General features: G+C 39.3%; 1 protein-coding gene across 1 annotated transcript; it reads left to right on the plus strand.

The window, feature by feature from the left end:
• Nucleotides 1–210: 210 nt before the first annotated feature.
• On the plus strand, nt 211–20827 carry dusp3a (dual specificity phosphatase 3a). The gene is made up of 3 exons (XM_018679372.2): nt 211–738; nt 8561–8793; nt 13523–20827. Exons 1-3 carry the CDS (start codon nt 542–544, stop codon nt 13750–13752), a joined length of 660 nt encoding a protein of 219 aa, XP_018534888.1. The 5' UTR covers nt 211–541; the 3' UTR covers nt 13753–20827.
• Nucleotides 20828–21297: the final 470 nt, after the last annotated feature.

Genomic DNA, 21297 nt, shown 5'->3' on the forward strand with positions numbered 1-21297 from the left:
AGTGAAGTCTAACACCCAGATTCCTGCTCCAGACCACAGAATGTAAATTCCCCTAAAACAAAGAACAAAGATCATGACCCCAGTATCCTGACCAAAGGTAGTCTTCACTAAATAAACAAAAACAAACAAACAAACAAAAAACCTCAAGAAAGAAGACAGCTGTCAGATAGTGATTGTTTATTTTCATCATGACACCAACACTCTGACCTCTCAGCTATTAGCTATCCAATGATATTGCTCAGAATACAATGATTAAATGTAAGATAAAAGAAACACCAAAACATGTCTATTTATCTAATCTGGCTGGCTATCTTTTATTGTGAAAGTTTTGACCGGATGTACTTGTTCAAACTCCTGTACACTTGACCCTGATGGTAAAAGCTGTAGCGCTCCCGCCTCATCAGACACCTTTTCAGACGAGAAGACAGCGCGCGCACGACTCACGTGCGGAGATAAAATGCAGTTGAACAACCGGACGAAGCTGACGAGTCTGGCGCTGGCTGTCATCGAACATTAATGTTTTTTGGTTAGAAGAGGAGCCATGAAGAAACACCTGAGTCCCACTAAACAACAGCAGCAGCAGCAGCAGCAGCAGCAACCACCGGCTGATGTCCCGGCTCCAGGCGGCGAGGTTACCGTCCAACAACTCAACGAGCTCCTGTCCAACGGAAGCGGATTCTACAGCTTACCCACACAACATTTCAATGAGGTCTTCCCTAGAATATACATCGGTAACGCGTGAGTCATTTTTGTTAATCTCTTCAGAAAATATGAAGAATTAGTCTGCCTGTCTTTGACACTGACAGGTAGAACAGGTTATTCAAGATGCTCCCTCCTCCATCCATCCACCGACCAGACGCGACAATGACAACAGTGTCGCATGTCGGGCGGCACGCGCGCACACTGGGCGAGCATTTTATTTTCTCCACTATCATCATGAAACCAAGCGACAGCCTGTTGTTGTCAACAAATAACCGGTTGTCCTCGAGATACCAGCCTGTACCAGTGGCGTCAGTGCAGCCAGACAGGTGGATATTGTGTAACACTGTAACCTAACAACAATAACAGTAAAAACGATAATAATAATTGGATTTTTGTGTTTCTATATAGAGGATAGAAAGCCATAGGCTACTAAACACGCCCGGATTCACATGTGAAGGGCAACACAAAGATCAGTTTCTACTCAATGAATCCCTCCGTCATTAGTATCACTGCCGTGTAATCACGTCCTCATCAAGCCGCTCCCTCCCTATACCCTGCTGCTGAGCTGCAGAGCCACAACAATCACCACATGTTAAAGGGCTTTTATTGTTTTCATTCAGAAACAACAGGCGAATTTTGTGGGAATCCTACAGAACAAAGGAGCAAGTGAATTTTGTAGTAGTGCGTGGGAAAGAAGCTCTTTATAATGATCTGAATTGGTGACATGGGCTAAATAAGGCACCGTTCATGAAGAGTTTATCCACTGTAATTAATGGATTAATTAACTGTAAATACACCAGTTACTAATAAGCCATTAATAAGAACAACTTTTGGGTTGCCAGATTGTGTAAAATCCCCCTCCAGCACTGCACTTTTCTTGTTTTTGTAGCTCTGTAATTCATCTGGTAGACCACTATAATGGACCATTTGATTATTTATCTACAGGAAAAAGCCTGCAGGACACCTGTATCAACAAAAACACAGAATGTGAACATTGTTAGTAAGCATCTCTTAAATTTGGACTTGGCCTTAGGCATTATGTTTCCTGCCTCCTTTCCAGATAGCTCCACAGTCAGAGGTCCATTCATTCCTATAGCAACCTCTGTGGTCTCTGATGTGTTAGCAAAACTTTTTTTTTCTGTGTGTCTGGAATTTGCCCTGAGTACATTGAAATATTTGAACTTTTGCAGCAGATTTCGAGGAAGTAAAGTTTGCATAAAAACAATTCAGCTAACTTTTTGACAGCAATTGGCTAGCATTGTTAGCATGCTAGCTGTATGACATACAGAGTTCATGCATGGTGGTTCATTTTTAACAAAATATTCCATAAGATTGGACAGTGCGAAAAGCAGGCAAACTTAGCTTCTCACCTGTGGCTTTCGGTGCCGCTTCTATCCGGCTAAGAGATGCATTTTCTTGCGTTGAACACTAGCGGGTGTACTCTGTATGTTACACAGGATTACGGACACAAAAAAATGTGGGAAAATGTTCACGATTATGCAGTGAAGGGGCTGGAAGTAGGTAACATTTGACATTTTGTCAGTTAGCTAATCAACTAATCATCTAATTTACACAGCTTTAAATAGGAAATGTGACCACAATATGTACTGAATGGGACATTTACAGTTAAAAGATTATATTGTCAATGTTCTTAAGGCGACAAACTTTGGGAACACTGTGTCTAAATTACCATAAACACATGAATATATGTGTGATTTGCTAATATCAGCTAATGATATGCTACTAGATATCTCCCTACATCAGTGATAATAAATCTGTTTTAAGGCCAGTATAATCTAAGAGCCGACCTTCATTTTCTACTGCAGAACTTCTAAGATTGAAGCTCAAGTAAATAATCAATTATTTTCTTTGTGTGTAACCATATCACTGGACAAATAAACCAATACACCTGCTATGTAATTTCATTTGACCTTTGTTATCTCTATCAACCTGTGAAATGTGCTGAGATCACAAACAAATACAAACAGGCAGTGGATATACGGTATGTGTATATTAAATATGGCAGAGGCCGAACCATAAATCCATGGTTGTTGGTTGACTGGCTGCTATTGGCTTTGTAATGAACATGCCGACTCTTTAGAAATTTACAGCCCAGTGTTCCAGTAAAACCAGTTCCTGGTACTTCCAGCACAGATTGTGTATGAGATGTACTAATCTGCCTGCATGACAAACAGATAAACAGAAACACAACATTCCTTAATCTTTACTGTTGTACATGCAGCCTGCAGATGATTTCGAGTCTTGTCAACTGTTCACAGAATTAGATAACAGTTTTTATTAGCAGTATTTATTATAGATATGTAAAATCAATTATAAAAACTTGACATCAGGTCTGTGTTTTGAACCTCAGTGCTGTTTTTGGTCATGACCAAAATGGTCAGCATTGAGGGCTCAGTCAGATTCCTATGTTAACTATATGATTTATATCCGATCTAACACTGATACTGAGGCGTTTTGAGCTGATACTGACATTGATATTTGTTTAAAAAGTCAGATAATGATATCAGCTGATTGTAAATTTTTAAAGTTGTGTCCCCTGTTTATTTTCTAAAATTATTAAATTAATTATTTGGTCTATAAAATGTCAAAATAGTGAAAAATACCTATAACACTTGCTCTTGGTCCTTAGTGATGTTACTTAATGTCTTGTTTTGTCTGATCAACAGTCCAAAACTGCACTAGAACTAGATAAATTATTTCTATTTTTGCTATAAAAAATTACCAATGATGAATCAGTTTAACAGAATAGTTACAGATTATTTTCTATAGATCATTTAAGATCATTGCAGCCCTAGTAATTTTTTTTAAACATAAACTCATAACATTAACAGCATTTATACAGATCAGAAATGTGAAATTTGAAATGTGACCAAGATACTTGGTGAACGGGACATTTTACGTTTAAAAAATTGACTTGTCAGTCTGATTTATCTGTGCAGCTCTAATATAATCACACTTTGAAAAATGTTGTAACTTTATACCATATTTGATTTTGGTAGTGTCCTGTATTTACAAGTAATGCAGTGAGAAGTTTGCCATATGTTGTTAAATGAAAAAAAGGTTTTATATTCTGCAAACTAACGTATCAGTAACTAATGAATGCATGTTTGCACTTGTATAGAACATTTTGAATGATCTCCAGGTATATTTGGCAAAGTGTTGATTAACAGTGTTCCCATGGTAACTGTCTTATTTCATCTTAACACTTACAACTAAAAAGAACTGTGGTTATTTTTAGCCAACATGTGGGGATATAGCAGACGAGACACTCAGAACTAAGATTAAAAATACAGAAGATGCTTTCATTTTGTCACTCAGCAAAGTAAATGTTCATCCTTTGCAAAACAAAACACCCAAAGTTGCACAGATATCAGAAAACATCTCAGGTTTCTAGTGTTGAATTTGTCGGAACACTCAGTGAGGAACATTTATGGAAAGTCTAATTTTCAAATATATTTTTGCTGAGTTGTAATGTAATATAAGCTTTTACAGAGCAGCTCTTAATCTCACTTTTATAGATTCATGGTAGAGAACCGATCCAGGGATGCCCCTGAGAAACTGTCTCTGTGTAGTCCATCATTTGGCTCCAGCCGCTGCCAACAGAGCGGCGGTGGAGGAGGTGGAGGAGGGCAAGCAGGACGAAATACAAGCACATTACTGTACCTCAGAGCTACAACAAAATCAATCTGAATATGCCAATCTGCCCGGCCAAGTCTCCAAACAAAGTGCTGGCAGACCTGTGCCTGGCCGAGGCTCATCACACAGTGCTCTGGGCTTGAAAGAGAGACTCTAATATGCTCTCTGCTTTATGATTTCTTTTGAGGACGGAGGTTTTGATGTCTGATGAAGAAATTATGTTCGCTGATTATGAAGAACAGTTTTTAGTAATCACTGAAAGTAGCATTTAGCTTTACTGTCTTTTATGAAAAGCCATTAGTGAAGTATTTTAATATCAAAGTATATCATAGACTGTCCAAACAAGTTGAACGGGCAGTGTAAAGTAATATGATATTGCAAATGGCTCAGGCAGAGCACACTGGTATTGATTGTTGATTAAAGCCTGTGCCTTGTCCACTGTTTCCACCACTGGGACCCACTAAGCCTTTCTGCTGATGTACCTTATTAGTTGTACCTTGTTACAACTTCAATTGTGTAGTTGGCTGGGAAAATAAGATCAAACTACAGTAGCATCCATATGGTGCAGCACAGAAAAGGAGAAAAAGATCTGTCCTTGAAAATATTCATTAAAGTTATAATACGTAAAATGGTTAATGGGCCCAGTTCCAATTACGACTCATAAGATCCCCCAGGAATTGGGTCCATTAACCATTTTTAGGCCCCTGTATATAGTTTCACTGTAGAGTGCTATAAATCACTGATTTTTAAGGTCACGACACAGTTAGATATAATTAATAATTGTTCATATGTGAAAATAGATTAAAGTTCAGTTCAAAAACTGAATATTCTCAGAACACATGATCGATATTTGGTGTGGAAAGACTGAAACTTGGGTTCAAATCTTAACTTTTTCTCTATATCATTTAATATTTGAGACATGTTAAACACTCAGGACTGGGTGGGTGGGGTTTGATTAGATATTTTAATTATTCTAAGCTGTGATTGGTGCACACAAATGTATCGCTGCTGTATCAAGGTATGTCATCTTCTTCCAATGGTGCCCATTCGACATGTGTCAGTAAGTGCATATACTGTGAACGTTTTAAGTTACTTTTCCAATGTAGAGGAAATTTGAACTGAATTTGGTGCTGTTTAACGTATTGCACCAAAATTCCCATAGGTGTTAAATTAGGTTGTAATATGGAGGCTCTGTGATCATTCAGTAAACCCTCATCCTCCTGCATGGGCACATCTACATTTGTAATGACTCTCCACTGATTTATTCAGTTTTTTTCTTTAATTTGTCACCTGTCCAAAGATGCAGTTTCCAAACAGCAGAAAAAACAAAAAAGACAAGAGGGGAGGGGGAGGAGAGGAGAACAAATTAGTACCACTGCAATAACCCACTACAAGCTTAAAAATTAAATAAACAAGACTTTGACTGGCACAGCACTTGTGTTAAAGTAACTAGTCAGTAAAATGTTCTCATTCCTAAATGGATTATGAGTGTATTTTCCGAACTCAAACCCTTACACGGTTTTCAGATCAGTGGTAGTCAGCACTCTGAAACCACAGCATGCAGCTCAGGGACAGACTTAAGGTGTGGTTGTTTGCTACAAGGAACACTTTGGCTCTTTGTGAAGCTGGTCTTTAATAATGGATGTTGTGGGACTGCAGATCCCAGGGTGAGGAGGATGGGACAGGCCAGGTAAATAGGAAGAGAACCCTTGGCTGTGAACTCATTTGAACCCAGTGTTCCTCTCTGCATTGTGTTGCATGGACGTACAGTAAATGGTCAGATACTTCCATACGCTCTCTTCCCCTGTACACACACAGATGCACATGCTTCAACGTTACATACTTTGTACTTGCTTTGTTTGGTAAGTGCTCATACTGCACATGTAAGCATGTGTTCAATCATTTATACACACGAGCTTACACTTAATCTAAATATACACAAACATATTAAAGGAGGAAGATATGACTGTTCACATGGAGCTCTGCTTTGCCTCATTGCATTCCTGAGTCTCTGCCCTGCAGCTGACACAGGAGCAGATGGCTTGCTTCATCTCTCCTCATATGGCTGTAAAGCAAAATGGTGGCAGAGAGGATTTTTTTTTTTTTATTACTCCTTGCAGAGGGAGGCTTTGCAGCCACCACCTCTAGGGAGCTGTCCAGGGTCACCTAGCCTTGCCTCACCAGCTTCATATTGACCGTAAGCAGATATAGCAATAAAAGCAGACAGCGCTGTCAGGGCAGAGCGTTTTCACATGATGATTTATGATGCTTGGGTCTGAATAAAAGTAAAGCAAATATAGATGAGATATTTATAGAATTTAGGGGAAGATATTTTTTGCTTTGCTGTTATATTGGTAACCACAGCATTGATCAAATTCCAGTTTGTGCATGTTTTATGCAATAACTGCTCTCATTTGTAGTTTCTTTTTCAACATCTATTCAGCTAATTAGTGACACTAAATGTTCCATAAAACTTCAATAAAACACATACAAAAGAGGCATTTTATCCAAAATCAATGGACAGTGCCTTTAGCCATGTTGGATTGTAACAGCGGACACAGGCGTTCAGCCAGACAGACCCCAGAGCAGCCAAACCACGTATTCTCTTTGTTATGGTTTGTTAGCCGTATGGGTGTGTTTGCTCTGTACGGTATAGGCCTAATGTGCAGCACTGTGGTTCTTATAGACAAAGTTTATTAGCGCAGGAGGGAAGCAGCGGGAGATTTATTGTTTCCTGTAAATTGAGTTGATGAAGATGGAGGTGAAGCTGCTGGAGTGGAGCTAGCTGAGGATAGAGAGATTATATGTCTCTTTATGTGTCTAGTCCTGTTTGGAATGACTTAATGCCAGAGCTGTAAAATTCTGTGTTTCCATAGCATTTTTTTCTTCTGCATTTTTATTTCTCAGCTTACACTGTACACAGTATCTCTTCCTTCCCCCCTCTTCCTCCCTTGTTCATCTCGTACTTCCTACCTGAGTAGACAATAGTTACTCTGTTAGATTACCAAGCTATTCCTGAAATAGGACATGTAAAACAGACTCTACTTTCTCTCAGATATCAGACCCAAGCTTTAGGGATCTGCCCCCACAAGAGCATTAGTGAGGTCCAACAGTGATGTTGGGTGATAAGGTCTGGCTGCAGTTCATCCTGAAGGTGTTTCTGTCACATCATCAGGGAGCGTTACTTGTTTTCTGGTGGAAGTTACTTGTATTATGGCAAGTTAACACTGGCTGATAACACTGTCAGCGCTGTCAAACCATGAGGAACAAATTTTGACTAAAAATACACAATATATGTGTCCACATAGTGTGAATTGATTACTCTGGCATTACTACAAGATAGATAAATTAAGATGTGTATATAAAGTAACTGGCATGAGCTACATGAATGACTCATCTGCTAATTCAGCATTTGAAACTGTGTGGGTTTATGGAGACCTCCTTTATCACCTTCATAGGCCTGTTTCACAGAAGACACTTTGACATGTCACAGAGGGGAAGAGCACAGGTGTTAATAATAAAATGAATGAGCTTAATTTAACCTGAGCAGAGGTCTAATCAACCAGAATAAGTGGAAACACCTGTGTGCAGTGTGAAGATGAACTCTACATAGACACTGATTACTGTTTTCAGTTTTTTCATGAATGGTTCATCAGAATAATTTGATTAATCTGTCTGGTGACTTCAAGTAATCACTGATAGACTTCGGATTTTGGCCTACAACTGATGAGAAGACAACAGATATTTCAGTTTGACCACAGTTGTAAGCAACAATATGCAGAGCTGCTTTCACACCACCCAGCATATTTACAGTATTTGGCTTTGTATCAAGGGATGCTGCGATACTGCCAACACAGTATTCACTAAAATGCATGCAGAGTTGTCGTGGTAGATACAACCTATATTGTCAAAATATCACTTAAGAATAAATTGTGCTGACACGGTATGTTCCTGACAAAAAAGTATCTGTCAGGTGTTATTATTAGTGCTGTTTTTTGTCCTAGATGTCTTGTTCTGCTGCTGTGTACTCATCATTTTGTGGGAGCGAAGAAGAGACACAACAGAGGCACTCTTAAGTTTTTATGAGTGTACAAACTTTGTCTCAATGCAGCAGACTTGTCACAGCCATCAGCATTCTGCTAAAGTGATTCAATTAATGTGTTTTTCAACTCTGATCATGAACCTGATCTCGCCTACTCAGGTTTGTAGCACAGAATGCAATGCGTCTGCAGAAACTTGGAGTGACGCACGTCCTCAACGTGGCGGAGGGAACCTCCTTCATGCACGTCAACACCAGTGCGGAGTTCTACGCCGGCACGGGCATCACGTACCACGGCATCCAGGCCAACGACACCGAGCAGTTCAACCTCAGTGCCTTCTTTGAGGAGGGGGCTGATTTTATCGACAAGGCCCTTGCACACAACAATGGAAAAGGTGAGTTTATTACAAGTGTGAAATGTGATGTGGAGATTTTTAACTACATCTGAGGTAAAGCTCAGCTCCAGGCACATTCTATTCAATTCTATTTTTTAGTTCTATATTCCCAGAGTCTTATGATCCCAGAGTCCTTACTACTCAAAATCGGAAGTTCTCAAAGTCTTTTTTTTTTTTTTTTTTACAGAGCTGAGGAACATCTTTTCATTTTCCCATTATGTGGTATATAGAGCTGGGGAGCATAGGACCTTTTGTTATGTTCCCATCATGTGCCATATAAATCAGGGAACATACAGCCCTGGGGACATAGGAATAATTTCCAGTCACCCTTAGATACTGTTGCTGTGCCTGCCAAGCTTTGCAATCTTGAAACTTATGCAGTTTACAGTGATAACTAGCAAAATTACCACTTGAAATTCTTAGCATGTTTTAAAACAATGGGTTCTCGATGTCAGACAGAGGCAGACAAAAGCAGCTTCTCATTTCTACCTTTTGATTTTGCAAAATAATTGTCACTGGCACAGTAAAGGTACTGCACCATTCTCGCAGTATGACACGTAAACCCCACTGGTGGAAAGTAGTAGACACATGATGGTGTTGCAATAATAATGTCAGTATCAAAACAGGAGAAATGACTGTGGATATGACAGGTTATTGGATATCGGCTGAAAATTTAATATCACTTGTTATCAGCGAATCCAAATACACCTAAAACCTAGAGAGAGCTGTTAATTTATGTCTTAAAACCTCTCAAAGGTAGAGGAGATCAAACACAAACACAATGTCGTTCTCACTTCAGTAGCTGCCACTTGAAAGTAATTTGTTCCCACAAGTTGAGACATGAAAACAAGCTCCTCTTGTTGCTTGTCTGACAAAGGATACAAGATTTAAGGCATCTTTTTCACGATTCAATCGCATCACGCTTCAACGCAGTGGATCTTGAAGTGAAGACATTAGATGCTTGTGACGGCTCTGAGCATCTCAGGCTAAATCTGACACACTCCTGAGCCCTGCTCCATATTCCTTTATCAGATCATGTCCCTGGACGTCAACATTGTCAAAGCGTTTCATGCACGTCACACCTGTAGCACCAAATCCACCTCCTTTTTTTCACAGTAGTTGTTAAATAGGTGCTGTGACACTGTTGTATTAGGTATTAGGATAAAACAAGGAGTGCAACAGAATCAGGAATCACCAGGGAGTCTTAAATTAGCCTTTTGATATATCTATTGTGGAGACACTCAATCCCAGGAGACTTCAGCTCTCCACCACCAAAAAAAATCTGTTCCCAGCTCTCCTGAAGCTGCATCTAAATTTAGTCCATTTGTCACTGCATGTGTTTAATTAGTGTGCTGAACCCTGTGTTTTATGGCATGGATTTATTGTCAGCTTTGACACAGGAAGGCATCTTAATTCCCAGGCAATTTGGCAAAAGGTGCAACAACACTGTGGTTAATCAGGAGTGACTGTAACAAGAGAGAGCAGTGGAAAGGAGAGGACGAGGGGAGGGATAGAGGAGGAGCAGAAAAAGGAGAAAGTGTCTCACCTCTGCTGCCTGGTGTTGTTATAGTTTGACATTGTGCTATGTGCAACATTATCTTTGACATTTCCTGTAAGCTCTGAAAAGGTCATAGGTCCAGGATTTTAATGAGGAACTGCATTGATGCATTGTTCCTATGGGTCCTCTATAATGGCGATATGAGTTTACAGTATGTAGGTGGTCATGTTTATGGGCTCATTCTGCACTTTCCCACCTATCAGCAAAATGATCAGCACATTAAATCTGCATGAATTAAACAAATAAAAAAGTTGCTGCCTGTAATGAATTATCACTATCTCTGCACTTCCTCTCCGCTCTATGGAGGCTTTTAGCATCTGTTAAGTCATGGTTTTTGTCTTATCGTCTTTCTAATTAGCAGCTTTGTACAGCCATATATGTCAGATGCCAGAAACTGGGTCAGGTGTAGGTGTGTTTTTGTTGATTTTATTTCTAGGAGTCAAGTGAACAGAGGCGTTTGTTATACTTGAAACGAAGGCAACATCCTGCTGTAAGATCTTCCTCCTGGTACTTATTTCCTGACCACTTTTTTTTTTTTCTTTTTTTCAAAGATTTTTTTGATATTAGATATTTGAAAGTGAAAGGAGGCATACAGACTGGAAACATGGGAAGAGAAGACAGATATGGAACACAGGGCCTTGTCAAGAACCATCTTCATTGTGAGCTAACTAAACTAGCCTAACTTTTGCTGCAGTTTGAAGACAGTAAAATAGGTTGTAATGTGTAATATTTACAAAATATGCAGCTTTGGACAACTTTTAGATAGAAATATTTTGATATGTGATTTACATGTGTTATAGTGTTTGTTGCTAAACTGTGTTTCTGTGTGGACGTTTCCATATCATACTTGTCACAACCCCTACTTATAGAGAGTGTGTCCACGCAGTGTTTTTTCTGAGCACCAACGTCTTTTTTCAATTGTTCCTAATAAGGAGAGAACGTAGCAGGCGCCCAGAGAAAAAGTGCTGTATCCAGCATCTTTTTTCAGAGTGCTCCACCTTTTTTGTGCAGCCACTCTGAACACTTCTAGTTATAAATTTCTGAACTTAATAAACAAATAGTAATACAAAGCAAAGAGGCAATATTAGTCTATCATGCAACAACAGTGATGACATGTTGTCAAGATATTGTTGTCATGGAAACAGAACCCACGCCCAGCTCTTCTCTGCCAGAGAAAAACGCTGTGTGGACATCCAACCTCAGCCACTAAGCCTGTGTCTTTGAACTATTGAGGCGCTGAATCCTTCAGAAGAGGATAATGGTGCACACTCAGGACAGTCTTTTCTCAAAAGCTTCATGGTGTTGCCCTCGGTTGTACACACAAAAACAGATGAAGGTAGCTGGGTGAAGAACGGAAAAAAGAGAGCATGAGGTAGGAGAAAGAGTGAGCGAACGAGTGAGTAAAAATCAGAAGAGAAGAGAGGAAGAGGAGAATGTGACACCTAGTCAGTGATGGAGTGAGAAAATGAGTCAAGTCGTGAGCCATAGATCCTGTGTGTCTAACAAGAGGATACGGTAGAATCAGCATTGATCTGTGGCAGGCAGGGTGATTAGCTATTGAAGAGGTCATTTCATCGGCAGAGGACTGTTCTGGGTGGAGTATAGAGGAGGAGAGGATACAAGGAGATTGTACAACAGAGGAGAGGAGAGAGATGTGGGGGATAATAATACTAGGAGAGGGACACAGAGTGGTGTTGGGTTTCAAATAAAGTGCAGAATCTGCAGATCTGACCTGAGCCCGGCACATCAGCTGCTCTGTGAAAGTTGCCAAGTTAAATCCCTCATGGGGTTTTGGCTACTCTGTAATGAAAGTTAAAGTTACATGGAGACACGTCCAAGAAGGGAAAGCACAAATACGAAAAACAGGGCTGATGATACAAATATAGGGCAGAGAGCACGCATATTTTCTCTGCGTACACGGAGCACAGGTTCTTTGCTGTATGCAGGATGAGGAATCCCTGTAGGATGCGGGTGCAGTGAAGATGATTGACTTTGCCGAGTTTGCAGCAGAGGTCAGGTCTTATATTTGCATCTCCTGGCACAGAAGATGCTTCGCTAGGCAAGTTTGGTCACAGCATATGTTCCACAACCACCCTTACTCTCTTTTGTTAATTTGTTTCTTCTTTCTTTCCTCAGTTTTCTTCCTTCTTTTTGTCCTTCAGCCACAGGCTTAAAATAAAAGCCAGAGTAAAGTAGAAGTCTTGTATTTTCACACCACTCTTAACATTTAACATTTACATTTGCTCCTTTAAAGACACAATAAATTAAAAGACATGCTCCAAGTTCTAATAATGATTCCATGTGTTCATTGTTCAGTTATAAGATAAATCTGATCAGTGAGTTATTTAAATTGGGATCAGACTAAACAATTTTTTATCTTTCACAACAGTCACCATAAATTCTAGCTGTATCTTGATCGGGAGACTGGCAGCACTACAGGTTTGATCCCAATCATTCATAGTCCATATCCTTATGTGTTGTCATGGAGGGGAAGAAATTGTAAACACGCTGTGGAGCACCATCGAGAGCATGCCAGACCAACAGGCGGTGATATAACCTGCCATGTTTATGCCACTGTGTTATCCTACTGGTCAATGTGAGGGAACAAAATGTCCATTGCAAGTAAATCTCTATAAATCCACTTAGAAAACATAGAATAAAAATGCTCTTTATAGCTTCAGAACTTGCCTGCGAATCATCATCTTTTTAAGTTTACTTCAGTATCAGTGATGCAGTGATAGATGTCTGTAGATTTTTTTTAACCATTCAAATTTAGCTGGGTGGTTAATAGCGCATTTCTCTGTGGTGTGACTAAGTCAGAACGCATTAATATTACTGCTTTACACAGACTTTAATGAACAACACATATCCCTCCATTACTATGAACACACACACTGTAATTTATTCTGAGTCAATCACATATATACCTCCCTGCTGCTGTAAAACCTCACCAGAGCACCAAATGTGTATTATTTAAAATGAAAGTATAGATTCCTGAGCTGTTTTTAAAAATGTCAGTCTTCAGTAGAGACAGATGGGCTCGCAGTCTGACTTATTGAATGACTCAGTGTTTCTCTGTAGTAAACTGTTTTTTTGTGATTCTGTGAATCCAGCGCTGCACCACATATAGCACTCATCTTATTGTTCTATTTCTGTATGTGTGTCCTATAGGGAAGGTGTACGTACACTGCAGAGAAGGTTACAGCCGCTCCCCTACCATGGTTGTCGCTTACCTCATGCTGCGCCATAAAATGGATGCCAGGCTGGCGGTTGCCACTGTGAGGCATAAGAGAGAGATCGGTCCTAACGACGGCTTCCTTCGCCAACTGTGCCAACTAAATGAGAAGCTGGCAAAGGAGGGCAAGCTGAACGGGGAGGTGGGAAAACTAAAGACCAAATGATATTAAAAGACCCTCTCTGCCCTGTCTCCTCCCATCATGCCTTTCACAGGCTTCAGCTGCTCCCGGAGACTGACCCCACCCAGACTAAACCAGCACCCATCTGACACACCAGGGGTATTCAGAAACACAAACATACATGCATTTATCTGTGTAGATAATTATTCCTCATACACACACAATCTCTCTCTCTCTCTCTCACACACACACACACGTACATGCTGTTTTCTTTCAAATCTTTTGTCCATGTCTCTCTGCTGCTCTGTAAGGGAACATCTGTCGTCCTCTTCCTGCTCCTACAACGAGTGTGATCTCAAATACTTAAACAAATCCCTCATTCCCCTTTTTTACCTCCACACCACACAGATGTGCAGACGTCTCACTGCTAGTATCTGAAAGCTCTAATCACTTTTGAGCTGAGCTACTTAAAGCATTCCTTCGGTTCCCACAAGTTAAGACGGTAAAAACTTACAGATTTTTAAAATTTCCTTAAATAATTACATATATATATATATATATATATAAATGCAAGATTATAGCACAATCATTCCATAGTTTTCCACTGCCGGGAATGTCAGTGATGTCTCCGCCAGCAGGAGTATTCTATAAGTTCCAAATACACTCCTATTAATACTGAAAGTCGATGGCCTCACATGATACAGAGGGTGATATGTGAATGGATGGAGGAAAGTCCCAAACATTCCAGGAAAACTGAAAATGCCCCTCAGAGTTTTGTTTGCCCACTCAATCCTTAAAATCCTCAAGTCTCTTATCTTCTTTCCATAGGGGCAGATATTGAATGCACAAACACAAAAATTCACACTCTACTGCATCAAAATGCAAGCTGTATCTCTATGTAGCATTTCAGCTCGTCTGGCCTCTAGTTTGACAGCGGTGGCTCAAACGGTTGTTAACACAGCAAAGGTTGAGCTAATTAAAAATAATGAGCTGCGTGGGTTTTTCTTGCAGCATGATGCATGTTAATATGAACTAAATATGTTGCTTTTTAGTTTGGCATTGAGCTCAGTCAGCCATATGGTTAAGCATGCATTTCTATTGCATTAATCTGAGAGGGAGACACTGGATTAAATCTTATTTTAAAAAGAAGAAAAACCAACAACTTCAAATTGCCTCATTTACCTTATTTCATTTCTAATTTTCAGTAACCTGTACCCGACTGTCCTGTGTTAGAATCACCCAGGATGCAAAAAAGAGGTTTACACTTGATAAATACACTTAGTCTAAACATAGTCTCAGTTTTAACACAATCTGCAGGTTCGGTTTGTGTGTTAGACGCAGGTACTATACTGGTAAAAAAAAAACCAAAAAAAACCAACAACAACAACAAAAAAAAACAAACACTTTTTATACATACAATGCCAGGGTGAACAGACTTTGGATGTCTACGCAGGAGGCTTTTCAGCTGTCTTACATGCGTCTGACAGAACAGATACAGCCCCTTTTTAATCAGTCGTCCAGCTGATTGTGTGTTGTGCTATTATCACAGCCAAAACCCTACATTCTGACCTACACTCAGTACTGTGCCTGAACACATGGATGGACAGATGGAGCACTGCCACTGCTGCTCTGCTTAGAGGATGCTTTTACTACATGGGCTGTATAGACACAGTGTTACAGCAACAAGTACTTTAGCATAGTTTAAATCTTAACCAAATTTTTTTTCATCTTCAGGAAGAGAGAGGACCAACTTTGGTCCTGCATGAAAAAAACAGCCTCCTCATTTATTTGAATGAAGCTAGTCCAGTATGACTGTTACATTGCTGAAGGTGGCTGCAGTGTGACACCATTTGACAAAATACTTACCAGCACATATTCCTGGTAGATTACTCTTTAAAGAAAATTCTGTATTTCTACTTTTAACTTTGTGTGTTACTCTGTGTCTTACAGGCCCTCTAAAGCCAGTGTTATACTTGTGCATCAGTGAGTATGTAAGTGTGGACGTCCATGTAGCCAGCAGTTTGGTGTGTCCGCGCGGACTTGTCCGTGTAGGGTCCACACACTATCTGTGCATACATCCTCCAACTGGATTAGAAAGAGTATTATAAGTACAACTATGTGTCTGTGGTGTCCACAGCTGTACATGTCCGCTAGGCAGTATAATTTAGGCTAAACTCATGGCTCATATTTCATGTCCCTTGTTGTTGTAGCTGTTTTGGTCTGAATGTTTGCAGTGAACATATTCTGTCTGTGAGCCCTGACGTTTCGTCAGTTAAATAGGAACGCGATTTGTTGTTGTAATATTCTAGTTAACACTTTCCACAGAATATCCATGACACATTCAAACTACCATGCACGACGTGGCAGTAACATATGGGTGTTAAAAGCCAGCTGTGCCAGTTTACTGCCTTCAAACTAGAGGCCTTTAGTTCTAAACTGTCAAATGCAGAGGGATGCCTCCCACTTTCACCAGAAAGTTCCAGTCATCATGCCAGAGAGTTGTCCACTGCCAATTCCCTGACACAGCCATTCGGCCAGTATCCAATTCCACTGTTTCATCAACACAGTTTGTCAGAGGTCCATATACAACATGTCACATGTCTCACCCCTAAGTGTGTGTGTGTCATACGGTGTTTTATTATGCCTGACTTTATGCACACACAGGGTCAAATCACAAAGCCTTTTTTTGTTTGTACTGTATTTAAGCATTGCAATATATGTCAATACCCCATCAGATATATAGAATGTAATCACATCTAAATATGACTATTCAGGCTGTAGTTGTTACATATAGGCAACGGTAGCTCAACAGTACATTTTGAAAGACAATGTATTTAATACTGGGCATAATACTGTAAACTAGACCTAGTGCCAGGAAGGATGTAGTGATGGAGTGTTTCTAAATCCTGCACCAGGTCACCAGGTCTCCTCCAGAGTTGTAGAGACATACTGTGAGAGTGAGGCAGTGTGAGATGGAAAGTCAGAGATCACTTCAGTTTGCAGACTGCACTCAGAAAAGAGCGTCAGTAGTTCAGCCACTATGTCCCACACATTAGATCGCATATTTCTCTAGAATAGAACACCTGGGGCACGTTAGCATGAATCCAGGGGGATAGTCATCTCACTAGAGAGGAAAATGGAAAGTAGGTTGTCTCACCTCATTAATGGCACTATTTATTCCTCCTTGGATATATCTGTATACATATGAATATATACATGTATACTGTATATACATATTTAGTGTTGACATATATGAATGTATGAGCAATGTGTCTATAACGTGTAGGTATCGTCAGTTTGTCTTAAGTCCTAATATATCATGTTATATTTGTATATGACATCACAGAGTAGCTACTCCATTTTTTCTGTTTTCACAGTTAATTACATGTACATTAATATTCAAATATGATGTACATGTAAAACGTTCTGTGTAATTGTGATATTTCATATCGCAATTGTGCAAAACTTGCTGATGATAGCAGGGGTTTTTTGCAAGCTTAGCTGGGATACTGAGGCATGAAGTCATCGTGTTTACTGGTGTTTTGTACAGCTTTAAGTTTCCATGGCAATGCTGATTTATTCATAATATACAGCAAGATGCAGGTGGCAGCATAGGATGCATATGGTTTATCCTGCATATGATCTTACTGCAGACATATCATCACGTCCAAGGATACACTCATGCTATCATCTCTTCATATGGTGCCTCAAAACTTTTTCTATTATTACTTTTACTTTTATTTCTTTCTCGACACGCGGTGGAAATTTTGAGAATGAGGTGGTTCTCCAGCTACACTTTGCATTTCAATGTAGTGTCATTCACTTTAGCAGGCTGCAGACTCTCCACTAGGGGGAGCTGGTCAGACACTGTCAAACTGCACTGCCTACAGGCAAAAAGTAATTACACCTGTGATTTTAATATTTTCTATTCTTTTATGAATAGAAGTGGGGGAGTGTAAACTGATAACAATTATATATTATATTATTATATATATATATTTTTTTTTTTGCATTTTTGTGTTTTGGACACATTATGAAGCAGATCTGAATGCAGAAAAAAAGTATCTTGTTTACACTACAGTCAAATGTTGATAGTTGATGATTAATCCATCAATTGTTAGGTCAATCAACAGATAATTAACCAACAACTATGGTATTTTGACAGTGAATTAATGATTAAATATTCTGTTGAGCAAAAATGCAAAAAAAAAAAAAAAAAAACCCTGATGGTTCCAGCTTCTCCAATGATGTTCATTTTCACTATTTTCTGATGTTTATCAACAACAACTATTGATTAATTGAGGAAACAGTTTTCATATCAACTGATAATGAATATAATTATTAAATTAGTTGTGTTCCTCATCCTTAGTTGCACTATAATTGCAGTTCTGCATAGTTTGGAAGCAAACCAGCCAAATAACCAATGTGAAGATTTAGAGAAAGGTCTTTACATAAATACATCCAGAGGAGCCATTTTTAGTCTGTGTGTTTATACAAACATCAGATCACATAAAATCTCAAAACATACATTGAAATGTCCAGTGTTGCTGAAAGCCTCTGACTGATTATTGGCCATGAGGAAAAGTCAAAGAGGGGAATATTATCACAGGGAGTTGGAGTTAGGTGCAAGCTTTGCAGAGTGAGAACATGAGCGCAGTTGTGATGTTTCTCGTGGGGGGGACGTCACAAGGTCGCTGTGTTTCTGGCTTCTACTGATCATATCAGTGCTGGTTAATGGACAGGTAGTTCGTGTCCACTTTGACCCCCCTGTCATTTTGTCATGTCATCTGTAAAGTTACAAACACTTGATTCCACACATCTCGCTAACACTGCTTCCTCTTGTGGGATCCCTGAAATGTCTGGCAAGAAGAATCAGCTTCAAATTTGAGACTGCTTCAACTTAGTGCATGTGTCACTGTATTTTCCCACCACCTCATCATGAACCCCAAACCACACAGCGATGAAGTCAGCTCTATTAAACAGACAATATAAGAAAGACTACTACAGACAGAGAACCACTTACCTCTGTGCCCTCACACAACTACATTATATACCAAGATTGTGCCAATTAAGTGATTAGTGTATTGTGCAAAACACCATTTATACATGTTTATAATTGGCTTTATTGTCATAGAAATGGACTGGGGTTTCACTCATTTGAATATTTGCATCTGCTCTACAATACTGCCCTCCTTTCTGAATACACAAAAAGCAACAACTAACTCTTCTTGTTTAGTTTTACATCTTTAAATTTGGGGGTCAATGGGGGTAAAATTCTTCAAATTGGTCCAGGATGAGGGTATGTACTTTATAGCATCAACTGCCTGCTCCAACCTGCTTATTGATTAAATCATTGACTGTTTTGGCTCTAGAGATATAGGGTCTAATAAACACCATGTGGAAGCCAAAGTAGCCATGGTAGAAGTTTTCTGTCAAATAACAAAACTAGAAAACTTCTCTTTGGGGATCAAACAAACACAGAAAGCTTCTGTGATGGCTACACTGTTGGCTTAACACTCTTTGTATGCATTGAGTAACAGATAAACACTGCCACCTGCTGTTCAACAAATCCAGTGGTTTGCACAAGTTTCTTTTTTAATTGCTGATTAATTAACAGTGACATGACATTATCAATAGTTACAATCCAACCCCATGTTTTCTGTCACTAAATTAACAGTTTTCTTTCTTCCTTAATGTGAAATGTAATATCAATATAAAGCTGTTTGCTTTGTTTTGTTTAAACAGGTACCAGCATCTTTTTGTGGGTTGTACTCCTGGTACAGTACATTATGTATTATTGAGAATGTCAAATGTGAAATGCCATTGATGTATATTGTTATATATGCTGAGTATGTAACACGCACTAAGGAAATTGTGAATTGCTGCATTTTACTGTCATAACTGGCCTATTACAGTACAGGATGTTGTTTGATATTGGATGTAGAGGGTTGAAACTGCAGAGGAAACAATTTTTTTCAAATTTCTTTTCTCCTCAAAGAAACATTTAGTTGATTTTTATTTAGATTTGTCCTGTTGCGAGGACGTGAGTTGATTATAGGTTTAATTATCTTGCTCTGCTAATAAAGACAGTTATTGTTTTTGTACAGTTGGAAACTCTGAAAAGTCCACGAAAGTGTGATCGTGACCTACTTCTCCAGCTAACTATGTCATCATCCATGTTGTTTTAGGACGAGTCACCTATAATGGTAATCAGACCTGGGCCAGACTATAATTGTAATTCATTCGCAGTGCCTGTTTAAAACTGTATGAGTTACCAGACTCGGAGCGGAGGATTGTTGAATCATTCACACAGAGCCAGGTAGTTGTGTTTTTTATCACAGAAAAGTACATTAAATTGACTTACAAATAATTTCCTGTGATTTTCATTCAAATTTGCCGTCCCATGTGGCACAACTCAGCCATCTGTGCTGAAGTAGGCAAAAACCTGAGACGTCTGAACCCTCTGTAACTGACAGTTGATATCTTACATCATGGAAACCCATCTGGCTGAACTTATCTGAATTGTCCATGATGCAATAAACTCCGTCTCCATCTGGTGCTCCTGAGAGCTTTCAAACAAACACCGGAAATTACTTACAAATACTGTTTGGCCCAGGTAAGACGCTGACTCCAGAGCTGTCATCCTCTTCTTGCTCCCATTCTGATAAATGGCCTAAAACAGGAGTTTTAGCACAAATGAGCCCACTGCCTGACTCCTCCTGGAGTCCATTACACAGTCGACGTCTTATCTTGTCACATAGTTGCATTTCTGTTTGTGTACAGATATCGCAGCAGACATTGTTGTGATGTAGGATTGGCTGTTCATGGGTACGTCCAGAGATATTTATATATTCGTCATCGCCACTGACATCTCAACGAACACGTCACGACAGTAAAGACACAGCACCCCACCCAAAGCCTTACAGTAAAGATCGATTCTACAGATATGTTTTTGAGTTTGTGTATCTCACTTCACACAGCAGGAAGGGACAGCTCCCTTACAGAATGAGACATTGTTGAAGTGCACTTGATTTTAAATTGCAATGTTATTTTTCTTACCTTGGAGAAGTCCCCTCTTTCTTATGTTTAAGAAATAAATGGCTGAGGTATTAACATCTTATCATGAGTGGCTTATTATTGTGACGATGAGAAAATAGAGTTGGAGATGGGATTGATTCATCAGTTTTGATGGTTGAATGATGACCACAACATTGTGTACATGTACATATTAATATTTCCCATTTTCCAGTCAGGTTAGTTTTGTCTGCTCTGTGTCTGTGTATCAATTATCTTTCCCCCAACTATTTTAATATCTTATGGTTCATGTTGTCCCTACATATTTTACACCAGTTTATCTATATTTACCTGTTTGTATGTATCATATTGTTGCATCCCCACTTTTAACTGCAACAATTTTTTTTCATTGAATTTTATTCATAAGTCCTTATGTCAGCAACAAAGAATACAACACCATAACATCTAGATCACAGATATTATAAGTTATGGAGAGTAAATCTTTTTGCAGCTCTACATATTTAACATAATTTGGGTGTAACATAAAGCAAACCAAACAAAAGGGTGAGATCCAAT

Source organism: Lates calcarifer, linkage group LG23 (assembly GCF_001640805.2).
Source record: "Lates calcarifer isolate ASB-BC8 linkage group LG23, TLL_Latcal_v3, whole genome shotgun sequence".
Classification (NCBI taxonomy): Eukaryota; Metazoa; Chordata; class Actinopteri; family Centropomidae; genus Lates; species Lates calcarifer.

Coding starts and splice junctions, on each gene's coding strand:
- dusp3a (XM_018679372.2), top strand. CDS start 542: ATGAAGAAACACCTGAGTCCCACTAAACAACAGCAGCAGCAGCAGCAG. Junction 739..8,560: donor AGAATATACATCGGTAACGC/GTGAGTCATTTT, acceptor TCGCCTACTCAG/GTTTGTAGCACAGAATGCAA. Junction 8,794..13,522: donor TGCACACAACAATGGAAAAG/GTGAGTTTATTA, acceptor TGTGTCCTATAG/GGAAGGTGTACGTACACTGC.